General features: G+C 48.7%; 1 protein-coding gene across 6 annotated transcripts in view; it reads left to right on the forward strand.

Moving 5' to 3' along the window:
- Positions 1 to 20,089, forward strand: part of LOC140732472 (WD repeat-containing protein 97-like) — a 166,243-nt gene that overhangs the window by 24,156 nt on the left and 121,998 nt on the right. For all 6 annotated transcript variants that reach the window (XM_073055175.1, XM_073055180.1, XM_073055179.1 and 3 more), the window contains exons 7-10: positions 4,058 to 4,206; positions 16,298 to 16,534; positions 17,704 to 17,794; positions 18,789 to 18,921. In XM_073055175.1, coding sequence (XP_072911276.1) covers positions 4,058 to 4,206; positions 16,298 to 16,534; positions 17,704 to 17,794; positions 18,789 to 18,921 — 610 coding nt within the window. The remainder of the gene's footprint in view (positions 1 to 4,057; positions 4,207 to 16,297; positions 16,535 to 17,703; positions 17,795 to 18,788; positions 18,922 to 20,089) is intronic.

Genomic DNA, 20,089 nt, shown 5'->3' on the forward strand with positions numbered 1-20,089 from the left:
CTCTCCTGCCCTCTCCCTGTGACCCGTCTCCAGGAGCCTCTTGAACTGACACCGATCCTTACGGGTCACCTCAGCTCCCCTCTCCTTCTTTTGGAGGATCATGTGGATCGACTGGACGACCCCTCCCAGACCCGACCAGCGATCAGTGGCCAATGGGGCCTCGAAAGGTTTCTTTCAGTAATCCCGCACGAACTGTCGGATCTCCTCCAGAGAGAGACGGGCTGTGACTTGGTGCTGGGGTTGAGGAAGTCGGCCATCTCGGCCTCAAAAAAGTCCTCCTTATCCCCCTCACTGGGTCCAGTTCTCTCATCCCCCTCCAGGCAGCCGTTGTCTACACCTGATGTGACCACCTCACTCCTCACCCTCACCCGACCACGGGCTCTACCTCATCCCTCACTCCTCATCCTCACTGTAGACCCGACCATGGGCTCTACCTCATCCCTCACTCCTCACCCTCACTGTAGACCCATTCACGGGCTCTACCTCATCCCTCACCCGACCATGGGCTCTACCCCATCCCTCACTCCTCATCCTCACTGTAGACCCGACCACAGGCTCTACCTCATCCCTCACTCCTCACCCTCACTGTAGACCCGACCACAGGCTCTACCTCATCCCTCACTCCTCACCCTCACTGTAGACCCATTCACGGGCTCTACCCCATCCCTCACTCCTCACCCTCACTGTACCCGACCACAGGCTCTACCCCATCCCTCACTCCTCACCCTCACTGTAGACCCGACCACAGGGTCTACCCTATCCCTCACTCCTCACCCTCACTGTAGACCCGACCACGGGCTCTACCTCATCCCTCACTCCTCACCCTCACTGTACCCGACCACGGGCTCTACCCCATCCCTCACTCCTCACCCTCACTGTAGACCCGACCACAGGGTCTACCCTATCCCTCACTCCTCACCCTCACTGTAGACCCATTCACGGGCTCTACCTCATCCCTCACCCGACCATGGGCTCTACCCCATCCCTCACTCCTCATCCTCACTGTAGACCCGACCACAGGCTCTACCTCATCCCTCACTCCTCACCCTCACTGTAGACCCGACCACAGGCTCTACCTCATCCCTCACTCCTCACCCTCACTGTAGACCCATTCACGGGCTCTACCCCATCCCTCACTCCTCACCCTCACTGTACCCGACCACGGGCTCTACCCCATCCCTCACTCCTCATCCTCACTGTAGACCCGACCACAGGGTCTACCCTATCCCTCACTCCTCACCCTCACTGTACCCGACCACGGGCTCTACCCCATCCCTCACTCCTCACCCTCACTGTAGACCCGACCACAGGGTCTACCCTATCCCTCACTCCTCACCCTCACTGTAGACCCGACCACGGGCTCTACCTCATCCCTCACTCCTCACCCTCGCTGTAGACCCGACCACGGGCTCTACCCCATCCCTCACTCCTCACCCTCACCCGACCATGGGCTCTACCCCATCCCTCACTCCTCACCCTCACTGTAGACCCGACCACGGGGTCTACCCTATCCCTCACTCCTCACCCTCACCCGACCATGGGCTCTACCCCATCCCTCACTCCTCACCCTCACCCGACCATGGGCTCTACCCCATCCCTCACTCCTCACCCTCACTGTAGACCCGACCACGGGGTCTACCCTATCCCTCACTCCTCACCCTCACCCGACCATGGGCTCTACCCCATCCCTCACTCCTCACCCTCACTGTAGACCCGACCACGGGGTCTACCCTATCCCTCACTCCTCACCCTCACCCGACCATGGGCTCTACCCCATCCCTCACTCCTCACCCTCACTGTAGACCCGACCACGGGGTCTACCCTATCCCTCACTCCTCACCCTCACCCGACCATGGGCTCTACCCCATCCCTCACTCCTCACCCTCACTGTAGACCCGTCCACGGGCTCTACCCCATCCCTCGCTCCTCACCCTCACTGTAGACCCGACCATGGGCTCTACCCCATCCCTCACTCCTCACCCTCACTGTAGACCCGACCACGGGCTCTACCCCATCTCTCACTCCTCACCCTCACTGTAGACCCATCCACGGGCTCTACCTCATCCCTCACTCCTCACCCTCACTGTAGACCCGACCACGGGCTCTACCCCATCCCTCACTCCTCACCCTCACTGTAGACCCAACCACGGGCTCTACCCCATCCCTCACTCCTCACCCTCACTGTAGACCCAACCACGGGCTCTACCCCATCCCTCACTCCTCACCCTCACTGTAGACCCGACCACGGGCTCTACCTCATCCCTCACTCCTCACCCTCACTGTAGACCTGACCACGGGCTCTACCCCATCCCTCACTCCTCACCCTCACTGTAGACACAGAGGTGTATTACAGTGGCATCCTCAGCCTCCAGCACCACCTCCCCTCCCCTGACTTCCCCAGGCTCTTACTGGATTTCAGGAGCCACGGGACCCTCTGGGCTCAGTTCCACAGCAACAACCTGCTCCCTCTCTGGAGGAGAAGCCTCCCTCTTCTTTTTCACCTTCCTGCCCACCACCTGAACCCACCCCTCCCCATCACCCGTCCCGTGTCCAACCACGACTTCCACAGCCGGTGGCACAGGGAGGGAGGGACAGTCGGAGGGAGGGTCAGCGGAGGGAGGCTCAGTGCCTCCAAGACAGAGTTGGCAGCCTGAATCTTCGGGCAATTGTTCCGAATGTGACCAAACTCCTCAGAGGCACAGCACCTCGGGTGACCGGCAGCCTACGGGATGGTATAGTAATGCCCCTCAAAATAAACCTGAATCTGCCCCTTGGCATCCCCATCCCGGGGCAGCTGCATAAACAGACAGAATAGGTGCTCAGAACCCTGCGGCAGTGCTCTGTACCGAATCGGGGTTATTTTCGAACGCATCTCGCCGATGGAGCGCAGACAGGGGAATAGGGCCTTGTCAGAGAGATCGGGGTGGACTCAGAGAGGATTACCAACTGCACAGAGCCCAGCTCCAGCTCCACCTGCATAAAAACCTCCCCACCTTTAATCCCCAACTCAGGGCCAAAAACACACCCCTCAGTGACCTCAGTACCACCCTCCTACAGTTCAAAACCGGTACTACAACAATGCCCTCATGGTCCCCAAGGCATTAATGGCGGCATTCCTACCAACTGAGGTAGGCACAGTACACTGCACAGCTTTCTTTAAAGTCAGTCATTTGAACGGGTGGTCCTCTTCATCAGCTGTTGCTCCTGAAACAGTAGGACTTGTGTCATCTTCGAGCCGCACCCAGTCAGAATTTAAAAGTTCAAACACTGCCGCTGGGGGGGGACACAGTCTACACCTCGCGGGACACCAGCAAACAGTCAAAGATAAAGTTCAGAGACAACTAGACGGGATAGCATGAGAGAAAGGGTGGATAGGCAGGGAAGTCTGTGTGGTGTTAAAAGAAACTTCAGCGCCCTCAGCGCAGCAGTTGTGAAGAGACGAAACTTTTCCCTGGCCGGTCTGTTGCTTGAAAGTTCAAAGTCCTCTGCACCCAGCTGCCCAGAGCTAGGCACTCCAAACGGAAGGGTTACTTGCAATTACAAACAGAATAAATCTATCCCGCTCCTGGCAAAGTCAGACTCGAACCTTGGCGATCTGCCAGTTACACCCACCGACCGCTTAGTGCCGAGAGACACGGACCGGAAAACTTCACCGAAAGTAATCCTTCCAGGCAAGGACACTGTTTCAGTCCATTGCCCAGGAGATACTCCACACTCCCTCTGGTGGTCTCCAAAACCGTTCCTCACAATCGTACAGCAAATTTCCCACTTTAGGAGAGAGCGCTCCTGCAGTGTGAGCCTCTCTCAGTAGCACTCCCCCCACAGTACTCCCCCCCCCCCCCCCCCCCATAGTGGAGCACTCGTGGCTACAGTCTCAGAAGGTCCAGTGGTTTGACAGCGGGGAGAGATTGGTGTGAGTGAGTTGTGGACAGTCTGCTGATAGGCTGGTAGATAGATAGATAGATAGATAGATAGATAGATACTTTATTCATCCCCATGGGGAAATTCAACATTTTTTCCAATGTCCCATACACTGTCTGTGTTTCCTCTGTGGAAGGTACCTAGTGATAACTGGCCACGAGGATGGACGGCTGTCTGTGCTGGACTGGAGCTCGGGGACCGCTCAGTACACGGTACAAGCTCACCACTCTGCCAGAGTGCTGACTCTAGTTCCGGACCCCAGTAACCAACGTCTCTTCTCATCAGGTGTGCACTCATTTCAGATTGTTTAATGCCATTTCCTGTACACATGTGTGACTTACTGCATGTTACGCCCTGGCATTTGGGGTGACAATGAAGCTCCTCCACCTCTGGCAGAACTCAGGACTTCCTTTTTCGGATTTCACTACCCTCAGGCATGCAAGTGCCTGGTGGAGACTCAGGAATATCACAGCACATTGGTGTAGAAGTGTTCTTCATTGCTGTTTCCAGATCAGTTTTTTTGATCAGTCAAAGTTGTTAGTCCTGAGTTGAACCCTCAACCTGGCGGACTGGTGGACCACTCTTAGCCTGGCCTCTACCCTTTGACCTGTTTGACATGGGGCACCCTACCAAGAGCCAAGGCATAGCCCTTGACTCCAGCCAACACAGCTGTCTGGTTCATTGAAACTCCAAACCATGACAAGCTGTGGTACTGTTGGAGGGCACATGTGTAAAAGAGAACAAAATAATTGTTGCTCCAGATCCAATACAGCAAAAAAAAACACAACGAGATAAAGACCAGAATAATAAAAAAATACAATAAATATAAAAACATAGGTATATATGAGGGGTATAGTTAGGGTAAATGCAAGCAGGCTGTTTCCATTGAGCTACACAACAAAATGCTGGGGGAACTCAGCAGGTCAGGCATCATCTGTGGAAACGAGTAACCGGTTGACGTTTTGGGCTCAGACCTTCATCAGCACTGGAAAAAAGGGAAGTCAGGGTAAGAAGGTGGGAGACGGGAGGAAGAAATACAAGGCCGTAGGTGATAGCTGAAATCTGGAGTAGGAGAGGAGTGAAGTAAAGAGCTGGGAAGTTGATTGGTGAAAGAGATAAAGGTCTGGAGAAAGGGGAATCTGATAGGAGAAGAGAGAAGACCTTGGACGAAAGGGAAAGAGGAGAGTATCAGAGGAAGGTGATGGGCAGGTAAGGAGACAAGGTGAGAGAGGAAATGGTGAAGGGAAGGAGGAGAGTATCAGAGGAAGGTGATGGGCAGGTAAGGAGACAAGGTGAGAGAGGAAATGGTGAAGGGGAGGAGGAGAGTATCAGAGGAAGGTGATGGGCAGGTAAGGAGACAAGGTGAGAGAGGAAATGGTGAAGGGGAGGAGGAGAGTATCAGAGGAAGGTGATGGGCAGGTAAGGAGACAAGGTGAGAGAGGAAATGGTGAAGGGGAGGAGGAGAGTATCAGAGGAAGGTGATGGGCAGGTAAGGAGACAAGGTGAGAGAGGAAATGGTGAAGGGGAGGAGGAGAGTATCAGAGGAAGGTGATGGGCAGGTAAGGAGACAAGGTGAGAGAGGAAATGGTGAAGGGGAGGAGGAGAGTATCAGAGGAAGGTGATGGGCAGGTAAGGAGACAAGGTGAGAGAGGAAATGGTGAAGGGTGGAGGAGAGTATCAGAGGAAGGTGATGGGCAGGTAAGGAGACAAGGTGAGAGAGGAAATGGTGAAGGGGAGGAGGAGAGTATCAGAGGAAGGTGATGGGCAGGTAAGGAGACAAGGTGAGAGAGGAAATGGTGAAGGGGAGGAGGAGAGTATCAGAGGAAGGTGATGGGCAGGTAAGGAGACAAGGTGAGAGAGGAAATGGTGAAGGGGAGGAGGAGAGTATCAGAGGAAGGTGATGGGCAGGTAAGGAGACAAGGTGAGAGAGGAAATGGTGAAGGGGAGGAGGAGAGTATCAGAGGAAGGTGATGGGCAGGTAAGGAGACAAGGTGAGAGAGGAAATGGTGAAGGGTGGAGGAGAGTATCAGAGGAAGGTGATGGGCAGGTAAGGAGACAAGGTGAGAGAGGAAATGGTGAAGGGGAGGAGGAGAGTATCAGAGGAAGGTGATGGGCAGGTAAGGAGACAAGGTGAGAGAGGAAATGGTGAAGGGGAGGAGGAGAGTATCAGAGGAAGGTGATGGGCAGGTAAGGAGACAAGGTGAGAGAGGAAATGGTGAAGGGGAGGAGGAGAGTATCAGAGGAAGGTGATGGGCAGGTAAGGAGACAAGGTGAGAGAGGAAATGGTGAAGGGGAGGAGGAGAGTATCAGAGGAAGGTGATGGGCAGGTAAGGAGACAAGGTGAGAGAGGAAATGGTGAAGGGTGGAGGAGAGTATCAGAGGAAGGTGATGGGCAGGTAAGGAGACAAGGTGAGAGAGGAAATGGTGAAGGGGAGGAGGAGAGTATCAGAGGAAGGTGATGGGCAGGTAAGGAGACAAGGTGAGAGAGGAAATGGTGAAGGGGAGGAGGAGAGTATCAGAGGAAGGTGATGGGCAGGTAAGGAGACAAGGTGAGAGAGGAAATGGTGAAGGGGAGGAGGAGAGTATCAGAGGAAGGTGATGGGCAGGTAAGGAGACAAGGTGAGAGAGGAAATGGTGAAGGGGAGGAGGAGAGTATCAGAGGAAGGTGATGGGCAGGTAAGGAGACAAGGTGAGAGAGGAAATGGTGAAGGGGAGGAGGAGAGTATCAGAGGAAGGTGATGGGCAGGTAAGGAGACAAGGTGAGAGAGGAAATGGTGAAGGGGTGGAGGAGAGTATCAGAGGAAGGTGATGGGCAGGTAAGGAGACAAGGTGAGAGAGGAAATGGTGAAGGGGAGGAGGAGAGTATCAGAGGAAGGTGATGGGCAGGTAAGGAGACAAGGTGAGAGAGGAAATGGTGAAGGGGAGGAGGAGAGTATCAGAGGAAGGTGATGGGCAGGTAAGGAGACAAGGTGAGAGAGGAAATGGTGAAGGGGAGGAGGAGAGTATCAGAGGAAGGTGATGGGCAGTTAAGGAGACAAGGTGAGAGAGGAAATGGTGAAGGGAAGGAGGAGAGTATCAGAGGAAGGTGATGGGCAGGTAAGGAGACAAGGTGAGAGAGGAAATGGTGAAGGGGAGGAGGAGAGTATCAGAGGAAGGTGATGGGCAGGTAAGGAGACAAGGTGAGAGAGGAAATGGTGAAGGGGAGGAGGAGAGTATCAGAGGAAGGTGATGGGCAGGTAAGGAGACAAGGTGAGAGAGGAAATAGTGAAGGGAAGGAGGAGAGTATCAGAGGAAGGTGATGGGCAGGTAAGGAGACAAGGTGAGAGAGGAAATGGTGAAGGGGAGGAGGAGAGTATCAGAGGAAGGTGATGGGCAGGTAAGGAGACAAGGTGAGAGAGGAAATGGTGAAGGGGAGGAGGAGAGTATCAGAGGAAGGTGATGGGCAGGTAAGGAGACAAGGTGAGAGAGGAAATGGTGAAGGGGAGGAGGAGAGTATCAGAGGAAGGTGATGGGCAGGTAAGGAGACAAGGTGAGAGAGGAAATGGTGAAGGGTGGAGGAGAGAATCAGAGGAAGGTGATGGGCAGGTAAGGAGACAAGGTGAGAGAGGAAATGGTGAAGGGTGGAGGAGAGTATCAGAGGAAGGTGATGGGCAGGTAAGGAGACAAGGTGAGAGAGGAAATGGTGAAGGGGAGGAGGAGAGTATCAGAGGAAGGTGATGGGCAGGTAAGGAGACAAGGTGAGAGAGGAAATGGTGAAGGGGAGGAGGAGAGTATCAGAGGAAGGTGATGGGCAGGTAAGGAGACAAGGTGAGAGAGGAAATGGTGAAGGGGAGGAGGAGAGTATCAGAGGAAGGTGATGGGCAGGTAAGGAGACAAGGTGAGAGAGGAAATGGTGAAGGGGAGGAGGAGAGTATCAGAGGAAGGTGATGGGCAGGTAAGGAGACAAGGTGAGAGAGGAAATGGTGAAGGGGAGGAGGAGAGTATCAGAGGAAGGTGATGGGCAGGTAAGGAGACAAGGTGAGAGAGGAAATGGTGAAGGGGAGGAGGAGAGTATCAGAGGAAGGTGATGGGCAGGTAAGGAGACAAGGTGAGAGAGGAAATGGTGAAGGGGAGGAGGAGAGTATCAGAGGAAGGTGATGGGCAGGTAAGGAGACAAGGTGAGAGAGGAAATGGTGAAGGGGAGGAGGAGAGTATCAGAGGAAGGTGATGGGCAGGTAAGGAGACAAGGTGAGAGAGGAAATGGTGAAGGGTGGAGGAGAGAATCAGAGGAAGGTGATGGGCAGGTAAGGAGACAAGGTGAGAGAGGAAATGGTGAAGGGGAGGAGGAGAGTATCAGAGGAAGGTGATGGGCAGGTAAGGAGACAAGGTGAGAGAGGAAATGGTGAAGGGGAGGAGGAGAGTATCAGAGGAAGGTGATGGGCAGGTAAGGAGACAAGGTGAGAGAGGAAATGGTGAAGGGGAGGAAGAGAGTATCAGAGGAAGGTGATGGGCAGGTAAGGAGACAAGGTGAGAGAGGAAATGGTGAAGGGAAGGAGGAGAGTATCAGAGGAAGGTGATGGGCAGGTAAGGAGATAAGGTGAGAGAGGAAATGGTGAAGGGGAGGAGGAGAGTATCAGAGGAAGGTGATGGGCAGGTAAGGAGACAAGGTGAGAGAGGAAATGGTGAAGGGGTGGAGGAGAGTATCAGAGGAAGGTGATGGGCAGGTAAGGAGACAAGGTGAGAGAGGAAATGGTGAAGGGAAGGAGGAGAGTATCAGAGGAAGGTGATGGGCAGGTAAGGAGATAAGGTGAGAGAGGAAATGGTGAAGGGGAGGAGGAGAGTATCAGAGGAAGGTGATGGGCAGGTAAGGAGACAAGGTGAGAGAGGAAATGGTGAAGGGGTGGAGGAGAGTATCAGAGGAAGGTGATGGGCAGGTAAGGAGACAAGGTGAGAGAGGAAATGGTGAAGGGGAGGAGGGGCATTACCAGAAGGTCGAGAAATCGATGTTCATGCTATCAGGTTGGAGGCTACCCAGATGGAATATAAGGTGTTGCTCCTCCAACCTGAGTGTGGCCTCATTACGGCAGTGGAGGAGGCCGTGGACTTTCCACTGAGGAAGCACACACACAACACACCCACCAGTGCTGATGAAGGGTCTCGGCCCAAAACGTCGACTGTTTATTCTTTTCCACAGATGCTGCCTGACCTGTTGAGTTCCTCCTGAGTGTGTGTTGCTTGGATTTCCAGCATCTGCAGATTTTCGCGTGTTTGTGACTTTCCACAGAGGTTGGGTAAGACTACAACCAGAGGTGATGGGTTAAAGGTGAAAGGGGAACCTGAAGGGGAACTTCTTAACTCTGAGGGTGGTGAGAGTGTGGAACGAGCTGCCAATAGAAGTAAGAGAAGTTTGAATAGGTACATGGATGGGATGGGTATAGAGGGCTATGGTCAAGGTGCAGGTTGATAGGACTAGACAGTTTAAAGGGGTCAACATGGCCTAGATGGGCTGAAGGGCTACACTGTGCTGTAGTTTTTGATGACTCTATAGCTTTTTACAGAACATTGATTGTATGTCCATAAGGTGACACTAGGCATGGGAGTGTCTGTACATCGGGTGGCTCTGACAGGAAATGATAAAGTTGAGGTGGTTGGGGGCATGGAGGGGTGGGTTAGTGGGTGGAACAGTCTTACTGTTTGAGGGAAGTATCTGTTTTGAGTCTTGTTCTGACATGGTTGTGATGTAGAGAGTGACGGGAGTAGGGCAAACAATCCATGAGCAGACTGGGTGGGAACCTTCTATCTGTGCCTCCCATAATCTTATAAACATCTATCAGATCTCCCCAAATGCTTCCTCCACTCCAGAGAAAACAATTCAAATTTGTTCAGCTTCTGATGGATCCAGGCAGCATCCTGGTGACCTCTTCTGCCCCCTCGCCAAAGCCTCCACGTCTTGCTACGATGAGGTGACAAGAATTGAATGCAATTCTCCAGATGCAGCCTAACTGGAGTTTTACAAAGCTGCAACATAACTTCCCAATTTTTGAACTCATTGTCTTGACTAACACAGGCAAGCATGTCATCAATGCCTTCTTCACCAAAGCGATTTATCTTGAACTTATCCCACTTGGAGAGAGGCATTCCATGAGAAAGAAGTACAATCTATAGATAACAAAGGATGTTAAAATTAATCTTAAATTAGAAACTTGGGCCTACAACATGGCTGCTTATTGACAGGAGACTGCAAGGATTTTAGAATACAACAGTGAGGGAGAAAAATTAATTTTTGAGTCAACTTGGTACATAATCTGAAAATAAAGAGTAGGATTTTGAATAGAGATATACAGAGGAGATGGATGGTGAAGATAAGTGTGGGATTTAAGATTGTTCAATGTCATTTCCAGTATGTAAGTATAAAGGAGAACAAAATAATTGTTACTCCAGATCCAATGCAGCACAAAAATACACAATACCATAAGATATAGAAGCAGAATTGGGCCATTCAGCCCATCAAGTCCACCCTGCCATTTTATCATGGCCAATCCCAGATCTCATTTAACCCCATTTGCCTGCTCTCTCACCATATCTCTCGATGTTCCAACCAATCAGGAATCTATCAATTTCCGCTTTAAATATACCCATGGACTTGGCCTCCACCGGAGTCTGTAGCAGAGCATTCCACAGATTCACCACCCTTTGGTTAAAAAATTCCTCCTTATTTCTGTTCCAAAAGGTCATCCCTCAATTTAGAGGCTGTACCCTTTAGTTCTGGATACCCCCACCAGAGGAAACATCCTCTGCCCATCCATCTTATCTAGTCCTTTCAACATCTGATAAGTTTCAATGAGATCCCCACAGGTTCTTCTAAATTCCAGTGAGTACAGGCCTAAAGCTGCCAAACGCACCTTCATTCCCAGAATCATCCTCGTGAACCTCCTCTGGATTCTCTCCAATGACACCACATCCTTTCTGAGAAAAGGAGCCCAAAACTGTTAACAATACTCCAAGTGTGACCTGATCTGTCTTATAAAGCCTCAGCATTATCTCCCTGCTTTTATATTCTATTCCCCTTGAAATAAATGCCAACATTGCATTTGCCTTCTTTACCATGGACTCAACCTGTGAATTAACCTTCTGGGACTCCTAAGTCCCTCTGCACCTCTGATGTCTGAATTTTCTCCCCATTTAAATAATAGTCCACACTGTTGTTCCTTTTACCAAAATACATTATCATACATTTCCCAACACTATTACATCTGCCACATTTTTGACCATTCTTCCAATTTGTCTAAGTCCTGCTGTAATCGCACTGCTTCCTCAGCACCACCTACCCTCCACCTATCTTCGTATTATCTACAAACTTTGCCACAAAGCCATCAATTCCATTATCCAAATCATTGGCAAACCATGTGAAAAGTAGTGGTCCCAATACTGACCTTTGAGGAACACCACTAGCCATTGGCAGCCAACCAGAAAAAGCCCCTTTTTATTCCCACTCGCTGCCTCCTGCCTGTCAGCCATTCCTCTATCCATGCTAGTATCTTTCCTGTAACGCCATAGGATTTTATCTTGTTAAACAGCCTCATGTGAGGCACCTTATCAAATACCTTTTGAAAGTCTAAGTAAATGACATCCACTGCCTCTCCTTTGTCCACCCTGCTTGTTACTTCCTCGAAGAACTTGAACAGATTTGTCAGGCAAGGTTTTGCTTCACAGAAACCATACTGACAGACAAACATACTTTATTGATCTCAAGGGAAACTGGGTTTCGTTACAGCCGCACCAAGAATAGTGAAGAAATATAGCAATATAAAACCATAAATAATCAAATAATAATGTTAATCATGCCAAGCGGAAATAAGTCCAGGACCAGCCTATTAGCTCAGGGTGTCTGACACTCCGAGGGAGGAGTTGTAAAGTTTGATGGCCACAGGCAGGAATGACTTCCTATGACGCTCAGTGTTGCATCTCAGTGGAGTGAGTCTCTGGTTGAACATACTCCTGTGCCTAACCAGTACATTATGGAGTGGATGGGAGACATTGTCCAAGATGGCATGCAACTTGGACAGCATCCTCTTTTCAGACACCACCGTCAGAGAGTCCAGTTCCACCCCCACAACATCACTGGCCTTACGAATGAGCTTGTTGATTCTGTTGGTGTCTGCTACCCTCAGCCTGCTGCCCCAGCACACAACAGCAAACATGATAGCACTGGCCACCACAGACTCGTAGAATATCCTCAGCATCGTCCGGCAGATGTTAAAGGACCTCAGTCTCCTCAGGAAATAGAGACGGCTCTGACCCTTCTTGTAGACAGCCTCAGTGTTCTTTGACCAGACCATTTTATTGTCAATTCGTATCCCCAGGTATTTGTAATCCTCCACCATGTCCATACTGACCCCTTGGATGGAAACAGGGGTCACCAGTGCCTTAGCCCTCCTCAGGTCCACCACCAGCTCCTTAGTCTTTTTCACATTAAGCTGCAGATGATTGTGCTCGCACCATGTGACAAAGTTTCCCACTTTGACTTATTTTATCATTAGTCTCCAAGTACCCTGAAGCCTTGCCCTTAATAATGGACTCCAACAATTTCCCAACCACTGAGGTTAGGCTAACTGGCCTATAATTTCCTCTCTTTTGTCTTCCTCCCTTCTGAAAGAGTGGAGTGACATTTGCAATTTTCCAGTCCTCTGGGACCATGCCAGAATCAAGTGATTCTTGAAAGATCATGACCAATGCATCCGTTATCTCTTCAGCAACCTCTCTCAGGACTCTGAACCAGGTGACTTATCCACCTTGAGAGCTTTCAGTTTGCCTGGCACTTTTTCCTTTGTAATAGCAATGGCTCTCACTCCTCCTCCCTGACACTCACTGACCTCTGGCATACAGCTGATGTCTTCCTCAGTAAAGACTAAAGCAAAGTACTTATTCAGTTCATCTGTCATTTCTTTGTCCCCCATTACTACTTCACCAGCATCATTTTCCAGTGGTCCAATATCAACTCTCACCTCCCTTTTATTCTTTATATAACTGGAAAAACTTCTATTGTCGTGCTTTATATTATTGGCTGGTCTGCTCTCATATTTCATAAAGCCAGGACTAACAGGCTTCCACCAGGCCATCAGACTGATTAATTCACGCTGATACAACTGTATTTCTATGTTATATTGACTGTCCTGTTGTACATACAATTTATTATAAATTACTATAAATTGAACATTGCACATTTAGATGGAGATGTAATGTAAATTTTTTACTCCTTATATTTATGAAGAATGTAAGAAATAACTTAAACTCAATTCTTTCGTTGGGTTTTAAAAACTTCGCAATCCTCCAACTTCCCGCTCACTTTTGCTACCTTATAAGCTCTTTCCTTGGCTTTTATGCAGTCCTTAACTTCCCTTGTCAGCCATGGTTGCCTATCCCTGCCATTTGAGAACTTGTTCTTCTGTCCTGTGCCTTGTAAACTATTCCCAGAAACATCAACAATCTCTGCTCTGCCGTCATCCCCACCAGTATCCTCCTCCAAACCACCTGGGCAAGCTTCTCTCTCACGCCTCTCTAATTTATTCCATTGTGATACTGATACATCTGACTTGGGCTTCTCCCTTCATGCAAGGAACATGATAGTTAAAAACACAATAAGTACATAAGATAGCTAATATACATTGATTGTACGTCCATAAAGTGATGCCAGGCACAGGAGTGTACATAAGGTGACTCTGACAGGAAATGTTAAAGTAGTGGTGGTTGGGGGTGTGATGGGGTGGGTTAGTGGGTGAAGGTGTTGATCGGGGAAAGTAACTTTTTGAATCTGGTGGTCCTAACATGGTTACTACGTGGCTTCCTCCCCGATAGGAGTGGGACTATGAGCAGGGTGCGATCTCATGAGAGTGAAGCTAGTGTATTAATGATAGTGAACAAAGATGGACAGTTTTTATAGCAGTCTTCATTGTGGAGACTCTGCAAATATCCTCAATATGTCAGCTCCAGAGGCTTTTCTGATCTAAATCAAGAACCAGACATAACGAAATAGTCGGGAGCAATAAATTTTAAGCATTACAAGAGCAGAAAAAAAACAAGAAAAAGGAGCCAAATGAACAAAGCAGATACAAAGGAATGTGTAGTTGTGGTTGACTGGTATTCAGATGAGAGGTAACACAAATCAAGTGATAACAATTAGCCTATAAAATAGTCAGATTCCACTGGCGTGAAGCCTGATACTGTAAACTACCATAAATACCGGAAAATGTACTGAACAATTATATAGATGATCATATAAAAATACACATACAACCAAGCAAGGAAATGTTAAACTACAACAAAAATAACAATTCGGCTCTCCAATCCAACAGTAACCTGGAGAAACTTGCAACATTCTCAAACACAAGTGATAAATATTACGGAACTCAAAGGGACTGATGGTGGGCAAAACACTGAGTATACATTGTCCTAACCAAAGGTTTTAATGGGAATGCTTTCAGAGATCGGGGATCCATGGGTTGAAGATTTTAAAAAACTTGTTAAATTCTGAGTGGGCACCAGAAGATTGGAAATCAGCTTGTTTCAAAAGGGAGGAAGAAATTAGACAGGTCAGTTTAATGCCTATCGGAAGCAGGTTTAATTTCATGGAATATCTAATAAAGTATGTTATTTTGCAGTTTTTCTATAATAAATAAGTAGTGCAAAAAAGACAGCAAAACAAGAAAAAAGTTAGTGAGGTAGTGTTCATCGTCCGTTTAGAAAACTGACAGAGAAGAAACTGGAATGCTAAGTGTGTGCCTTCAGGCTCCTGTACCACCTCCCTGATGAGAAGAGGGCATGTCCTGGGTATTAGGGGTCCTTAATGATAGATATTGCTTTTTACGATCCTGTGCACTGGACCCTCCATACCAGAAGGTGATGTAACCAGTTAGAAGGCTCTCTATGATACGTTTGTAAAAATATGGGAGATTCTTTAGTGACCTACCAAGTCTGATTAAACTCCTAGTCAAATATAGCATCTTGCTATATTTTGTTACTATGAATGTTGTCAAAATGCTAAAGTCAACAATGGAAGAGGAACTAACTAATAATTTAGGAAGGCTAAATATAATCAAACCTAGTCAGAATAAGTCTGTGAAAGGTAAAATCATTTTTTGACAATTTTTTCCCTAAATTTTGAGAATGTAATTGGAAGAGTTTATAGAAGGGAACCTGTAGATGTAATGTATTTAGACTTCCAAAGGCGTTGGATAAGGTGCCATATTACCATCTGGTGCATGTGCATCACCATGGGTTGAAACCCATCTGTCACATAGAAACAGAAACAGGATAAATGTGTTTTTTTAAGGCTTTGTTCTCTGGACGTGTCACACTTGCATCCAGAATGTTCTCCTATTAGTTCCAAGATGTACTGAGACGGGAGGCTGGTCCCCATGATGTGATGGGAGGGGAGGCTTCTTCTCTTTCTTCTTGAGTCCATCACCCTTGCTGCAGCCTAGGCCACGAGAGTCCTCTGTCCTGGGCCTGCTTTTCAAGTAGCCCATCTTAAAAGATCCTTCCTCTCCCAGGGGTGAGATCTTTGGAGCTTCCATTAGCATTTCTGCAGCTCTGGATTCTTAGGGGATGGGGTTGCTGTCCCAAAGCCCAACCCTCCTTTTGCACCCAAATTTGGTGGAGTTGTGGGGAGACTGGACCCAGTGATGTACTAGGAGGGGAAGTCAGTTCCCGTGATGTGCTGAGAGGGGAGACCGGTTCCTGTGACGTGCTGGGAGGGAAGGAAGAGTCACAACAGTGAGAGAGACGAGTGATGGTTGTTCATCTTGCGCAACTATCACAGGAAACCTGAGCAGGAGAGTTTTTCAATTGGAAATTCCTTTGCACTGGGGCAGATCCACTCTTCTGACACAGGTCCAGTGGTATGGGTAGTTGTCACAACTGGAGCCTTCCTTGGTTGCTGTGGGTGACCATGATGTCTGTGCTTTGTCACGCCCTTCGGTCTCTATGGTGTGTTGCAGAACCACCTTCCTGGCCACTAGATCTCATCCATCCATTCTGCCGGAGCTGGTTTTGCATGCTGGATTAGGCATTTCCCTATCTCACCGGGGTAAGAGGCCTGCCAGCTACCCTCACTGGTTTAGCCCGACTGTCGAAGTCATGTACCGGGGTGCGGCTGCTGTTGCATACAGACAGCCACTTGGGCCACAGGTGAGAGCTGAGTGTCCAAGGGGGACCAAAGGTGAGTAAGCTGTCCCAGAATGGACATGACAAGCCCTTTCACCAGAGATGCTGGACACCCCGTACACCCTGAGACAGGAGGTGAGGCAGTGTAATTTCTACTATCAGCACACACTGACAGATGGGTACTGGTTTTCATTTATACCATCACCACACACTGACAGATGGGTACTGGTTTCAGGTCTGGACAAGGCGGTGAAGGTGTGGCGGGTGTTTCCGTTCGCCCGGGATTCTCTTACGCCTTTAATGAGCTTCTTCGCTGCCCACACCCCCACCCACCTATGCCTGCTGAAGAGTGCATTCATCATGGCCCTTCAGAACACCGTCTCAGCCGTCCACTCCATCGTCCTGTACGACGTGAGGAAGCGGCTACGCAGAGACCATCATCCAGACCATGACCACAAGGATGAGATCACGGGTAAGACCAAGGCTGAGACAGCACAGATTGCCACAGATCTACACTGTCCTGCCACCCAGGGCAGGGACAGCACAAACATACCCCAAAATTGCCTGGACCTTTAGATAACTCTTAGCCAGTCTGAAGAGCAGGTTAACTAAGACATTGTCTTCCCTGCCTACTGGGTGAACAAAAGATGGAGGGTGGGGCTAAAGTGCAGCCGGAAGGCGAGGAGCAGCCTCCTCAGGTATGGGAATAGAGGCTTCGGCCTTGCAAATGTCTACATAAGCTCTTCCAGTCCGCAGACTGGGATGTCTGTGTACAACCTGAACCGCGTGTTACAGGGCACTGCTGTGTGGAGTACCCTTCACCCTAGATCCCCAGTGTGCAAGAGCAGAGCACCCTTCATAAAGGGCTTGAGGATCTGTGTCACAGGGAAAGACTGAATAGGTTCGGACTGGAGCGTAGGAGAATGAGGGGAGATTTGATAATTATGAGGGCATAGGTAGGGTAAATGAAATCAGGCTTTTTCCACTGAGGTTGGGTTAAGGGTAAAGGTGAGATATCTAAGTGGAACCTGAAGGAGACCGTCTTCACTCAGGGTGATACAAGTGTGGAATGAGCTGCCAGTGAAAGTGGTGGATGTGGGTTCGATGAGTACATGGATGGGAGAGATGTCAATGGGCTAGGGCCCGGATGTGGGTCGATGGGATGAGGCAGCCTGTTTCTGTGCTGTTCTTGATGATCTGTGGATGTGTGCTCCAACTTCCATTGGTGTAAAGTACATAGGGGGAATGCCAGAGATGGCTTCTGTGGAGAGAGATATGGGTGCATAGGGTGTGACGTCAGTGATGGGTGGGGGGGAAGGAGGGAGAGAGAGAGAGAGAAAAAGAAAAAAGAAAAAAAAACAACCCTGCCAGGGCTGATTGTAGAGGCAGGTACATTAGGGAGATTTAAGTGACCGTTGAGACACATGGATGATACAAAAATGGAGATCTATGTGGGAGACAAGGTTTAAATCAGTCTTAGCATAGGTTAAAAGGTTGGCGGCAAATTGTGGACTGAAGGGCCTATACTGTTTATGCTCTGTGTTCTATGTAGCTACCTCTGTTCCTTAACCTTCTTCATTTATTATATATTCAGTGTACTGCGGAACCAGCTGTTCTGTTAACCATTTCTGTGTGTCCCAGGTTTGAGCTCTTGTCCAGATCTGAAGATATTTGCATCCATTTGCAGAGGAGGAGCACTGAACATTTGGGACCACAAGAACCAGCTGATAAGGTGCAGAGATGCAGCATGGCAGGATCACACTGCTAGCTTTTGCAATGACATTGTAACCATAAGTGTACCCACGGCAGGCCCTGAGCTAGACACTAGAATGAGGACAGCACTCTTCCACTGGACTTACATCAATGACCAACGTGGTCTGAGGATGTGATGGGGGCAGCCCGCTTCTGCTGCCAAATAACATGTCCACACACCCACCACTCTCTGTGTAAAAATCATATCTCTGACATTCCTCTATACATTGCTCCAAATACCTAAAAATGATGCCCCCATATTAGCCATTCTGTCCTAGATAAAGTTTCCAGCTATCCACTCGATCTATGATGCTTATCATCTTGTACCCCTCTGGCAAGACCACTCATCCTCCTTTGCTCCAAAGAGAAGGTGGATGTCTCCAGGAACTGATGGAATATATCTCAAAGTTCAAAGTAAATTTATTATCAAAGTACATCATCATATACAACCCTGAGATTCATTGTCTTGAGGGCATTTACAGGAAAAAATAATTATAATAGAATTTTATGAAAATCTTTGCATAAAAATACTAAGACTGACCAACAACCGATGTGCAAAAGAAGACTAACTTTGCAAATCAAACTAATACTGAGAACAAAAGGTGTAAAGTGTCCTTGAAAGTGAGTCTGTAGGTTGTAGAATCAGTTCAGAGTTGAGGTTAAAGAAGTTAGCTACACCAGTTCAGGAACCTGATGGTTGTAGGGTATTAATTCTTCTTGAACTCTGTGGGGTAGGGCAGGAGATTGCTGGGGCATTGACAGAAATCTGTGTATTCTCTCTAGCTACAGGTGAGCTAACAGAGGACTGGAGAGTGGCCAGTATTATCCACTGTGATTGATAGAGTCCATAGCCATTGAATCTTGATACAGGGCTTTGACCTGAAATGTTGACATCTTATCCCCCACCAATGCTGTTCATAAATGTGTGTCCTCACCAGACCTTTTAAAGTTCCTGGTCTCTGTCACACTTACAGAATCGTTCACCTGAAAGCTGTTGCCAACAGCATCTCGTTCTGCAACAGCAGGGGGGACCTACTACTGGGCATTGAGAAGAACCTTCATCGCATGAGCAGTGATGAGTACCTGACCCAGTCCTATCTACTCCAGGTATGAATGCTGGCAGAGAGAGTGTGTGTGTGACTGCGTATGACTGTGTATGTGAATCTGCATATCTCTGTGTGTGTGTGACTGAGTAACTGGGTGATAGTTTAAAGTAAAATTTAATATCAGAGTACATACAGGTGACCACATACAACCCTGCGAGCATATTTAGCAAATCTATAGAACCGTAACAGTAAGTGTGAAGTGGTTCATTTCGGTAGATCAAATTTGAAGACAGAATATAATATTAATATAGGACATAGAAATCTACAACACATTACAGGATGGGTGCATAGAATGCACTGCCAGCGAAGGTGGTAGAGGCGGAGACAATAGGGTCTTTTAAGAGACTCTTGGACAGGTATATGGAGTTTAGAAAAATAGAGGACAATGCGGTAGGGAAATTCTAGACAGTTTCTAGAGTAGGTTACATGGTCGGCACAACATTGTGGGCCAAAGGGCCTGTAATGTGCTGTAGATTTTCTATGTTTCTAAATAGGATCAATGGACAACAAACTGTGCAAATGCAAATATAAACGAATAGCAATATGAAATAACAAGATAAAAGAGCCCTTACAGTGAGACTGTCTGTTGTGGGGACACCAGAAATAGAATGAGTGTAGTTATCCCCTTTTGTACAAGAGCTTGATGGTTGAGGGGTAGCAACTGTTCTTGAACCTGGTGGTAACACACACAAAATGCTGGAGGAACTCAGCAGGCCAGACAGCATCTAGGAAAAGAGTACAGTCAACATTTTGGGCCAAAACCCTTCGGCAGGACTGGAGAAAAAAAGCTGAGGAGTAGATTTAAAAGGTGGGGCGGGGGGAGGGAAGAGAGAACCACCAGGTGATAGGTGAAACTTGGAGCATAGAGAATGAAGAAAAAAGCTAGGAAGTTGATTGGAGAAAGAGATAGAAGACCATGGAAGAAAGAAAATGGGGGAGGAGCATCAGAAGCAGATGATGGGCAGGCAGGGAGATAAGTTGAGGGAGGGAAAAAGGGATGGGAAATGGTGAGGGGGGAGGGCAGGAGACATTACCGGACGTTTGACAAATTGAGGTTCATGCCATCAGTTTGCCGACTACCCAAATGGTTGTCCTTCCAACCTAAGGTTGGCCTTATCACGACAGTGGAGAAGGCCATGGCTGGACATATCAGAATGGGAAGTGGAATT

This window comes from Hemitrygon akajei, chromosome 8 (assembly GCF_048418815.1).
Source record: "Hemitrygon akajei chromosome 8, sHemAka1.3, whole genome shotgun sequence".
Lineage (NCBI taxonomy): Eukaryota > Metazoa > Chordata > Chondrichthyes > Myliobatiformes > Dasyatidae > Hemitrygon > Hemitrygon akajei.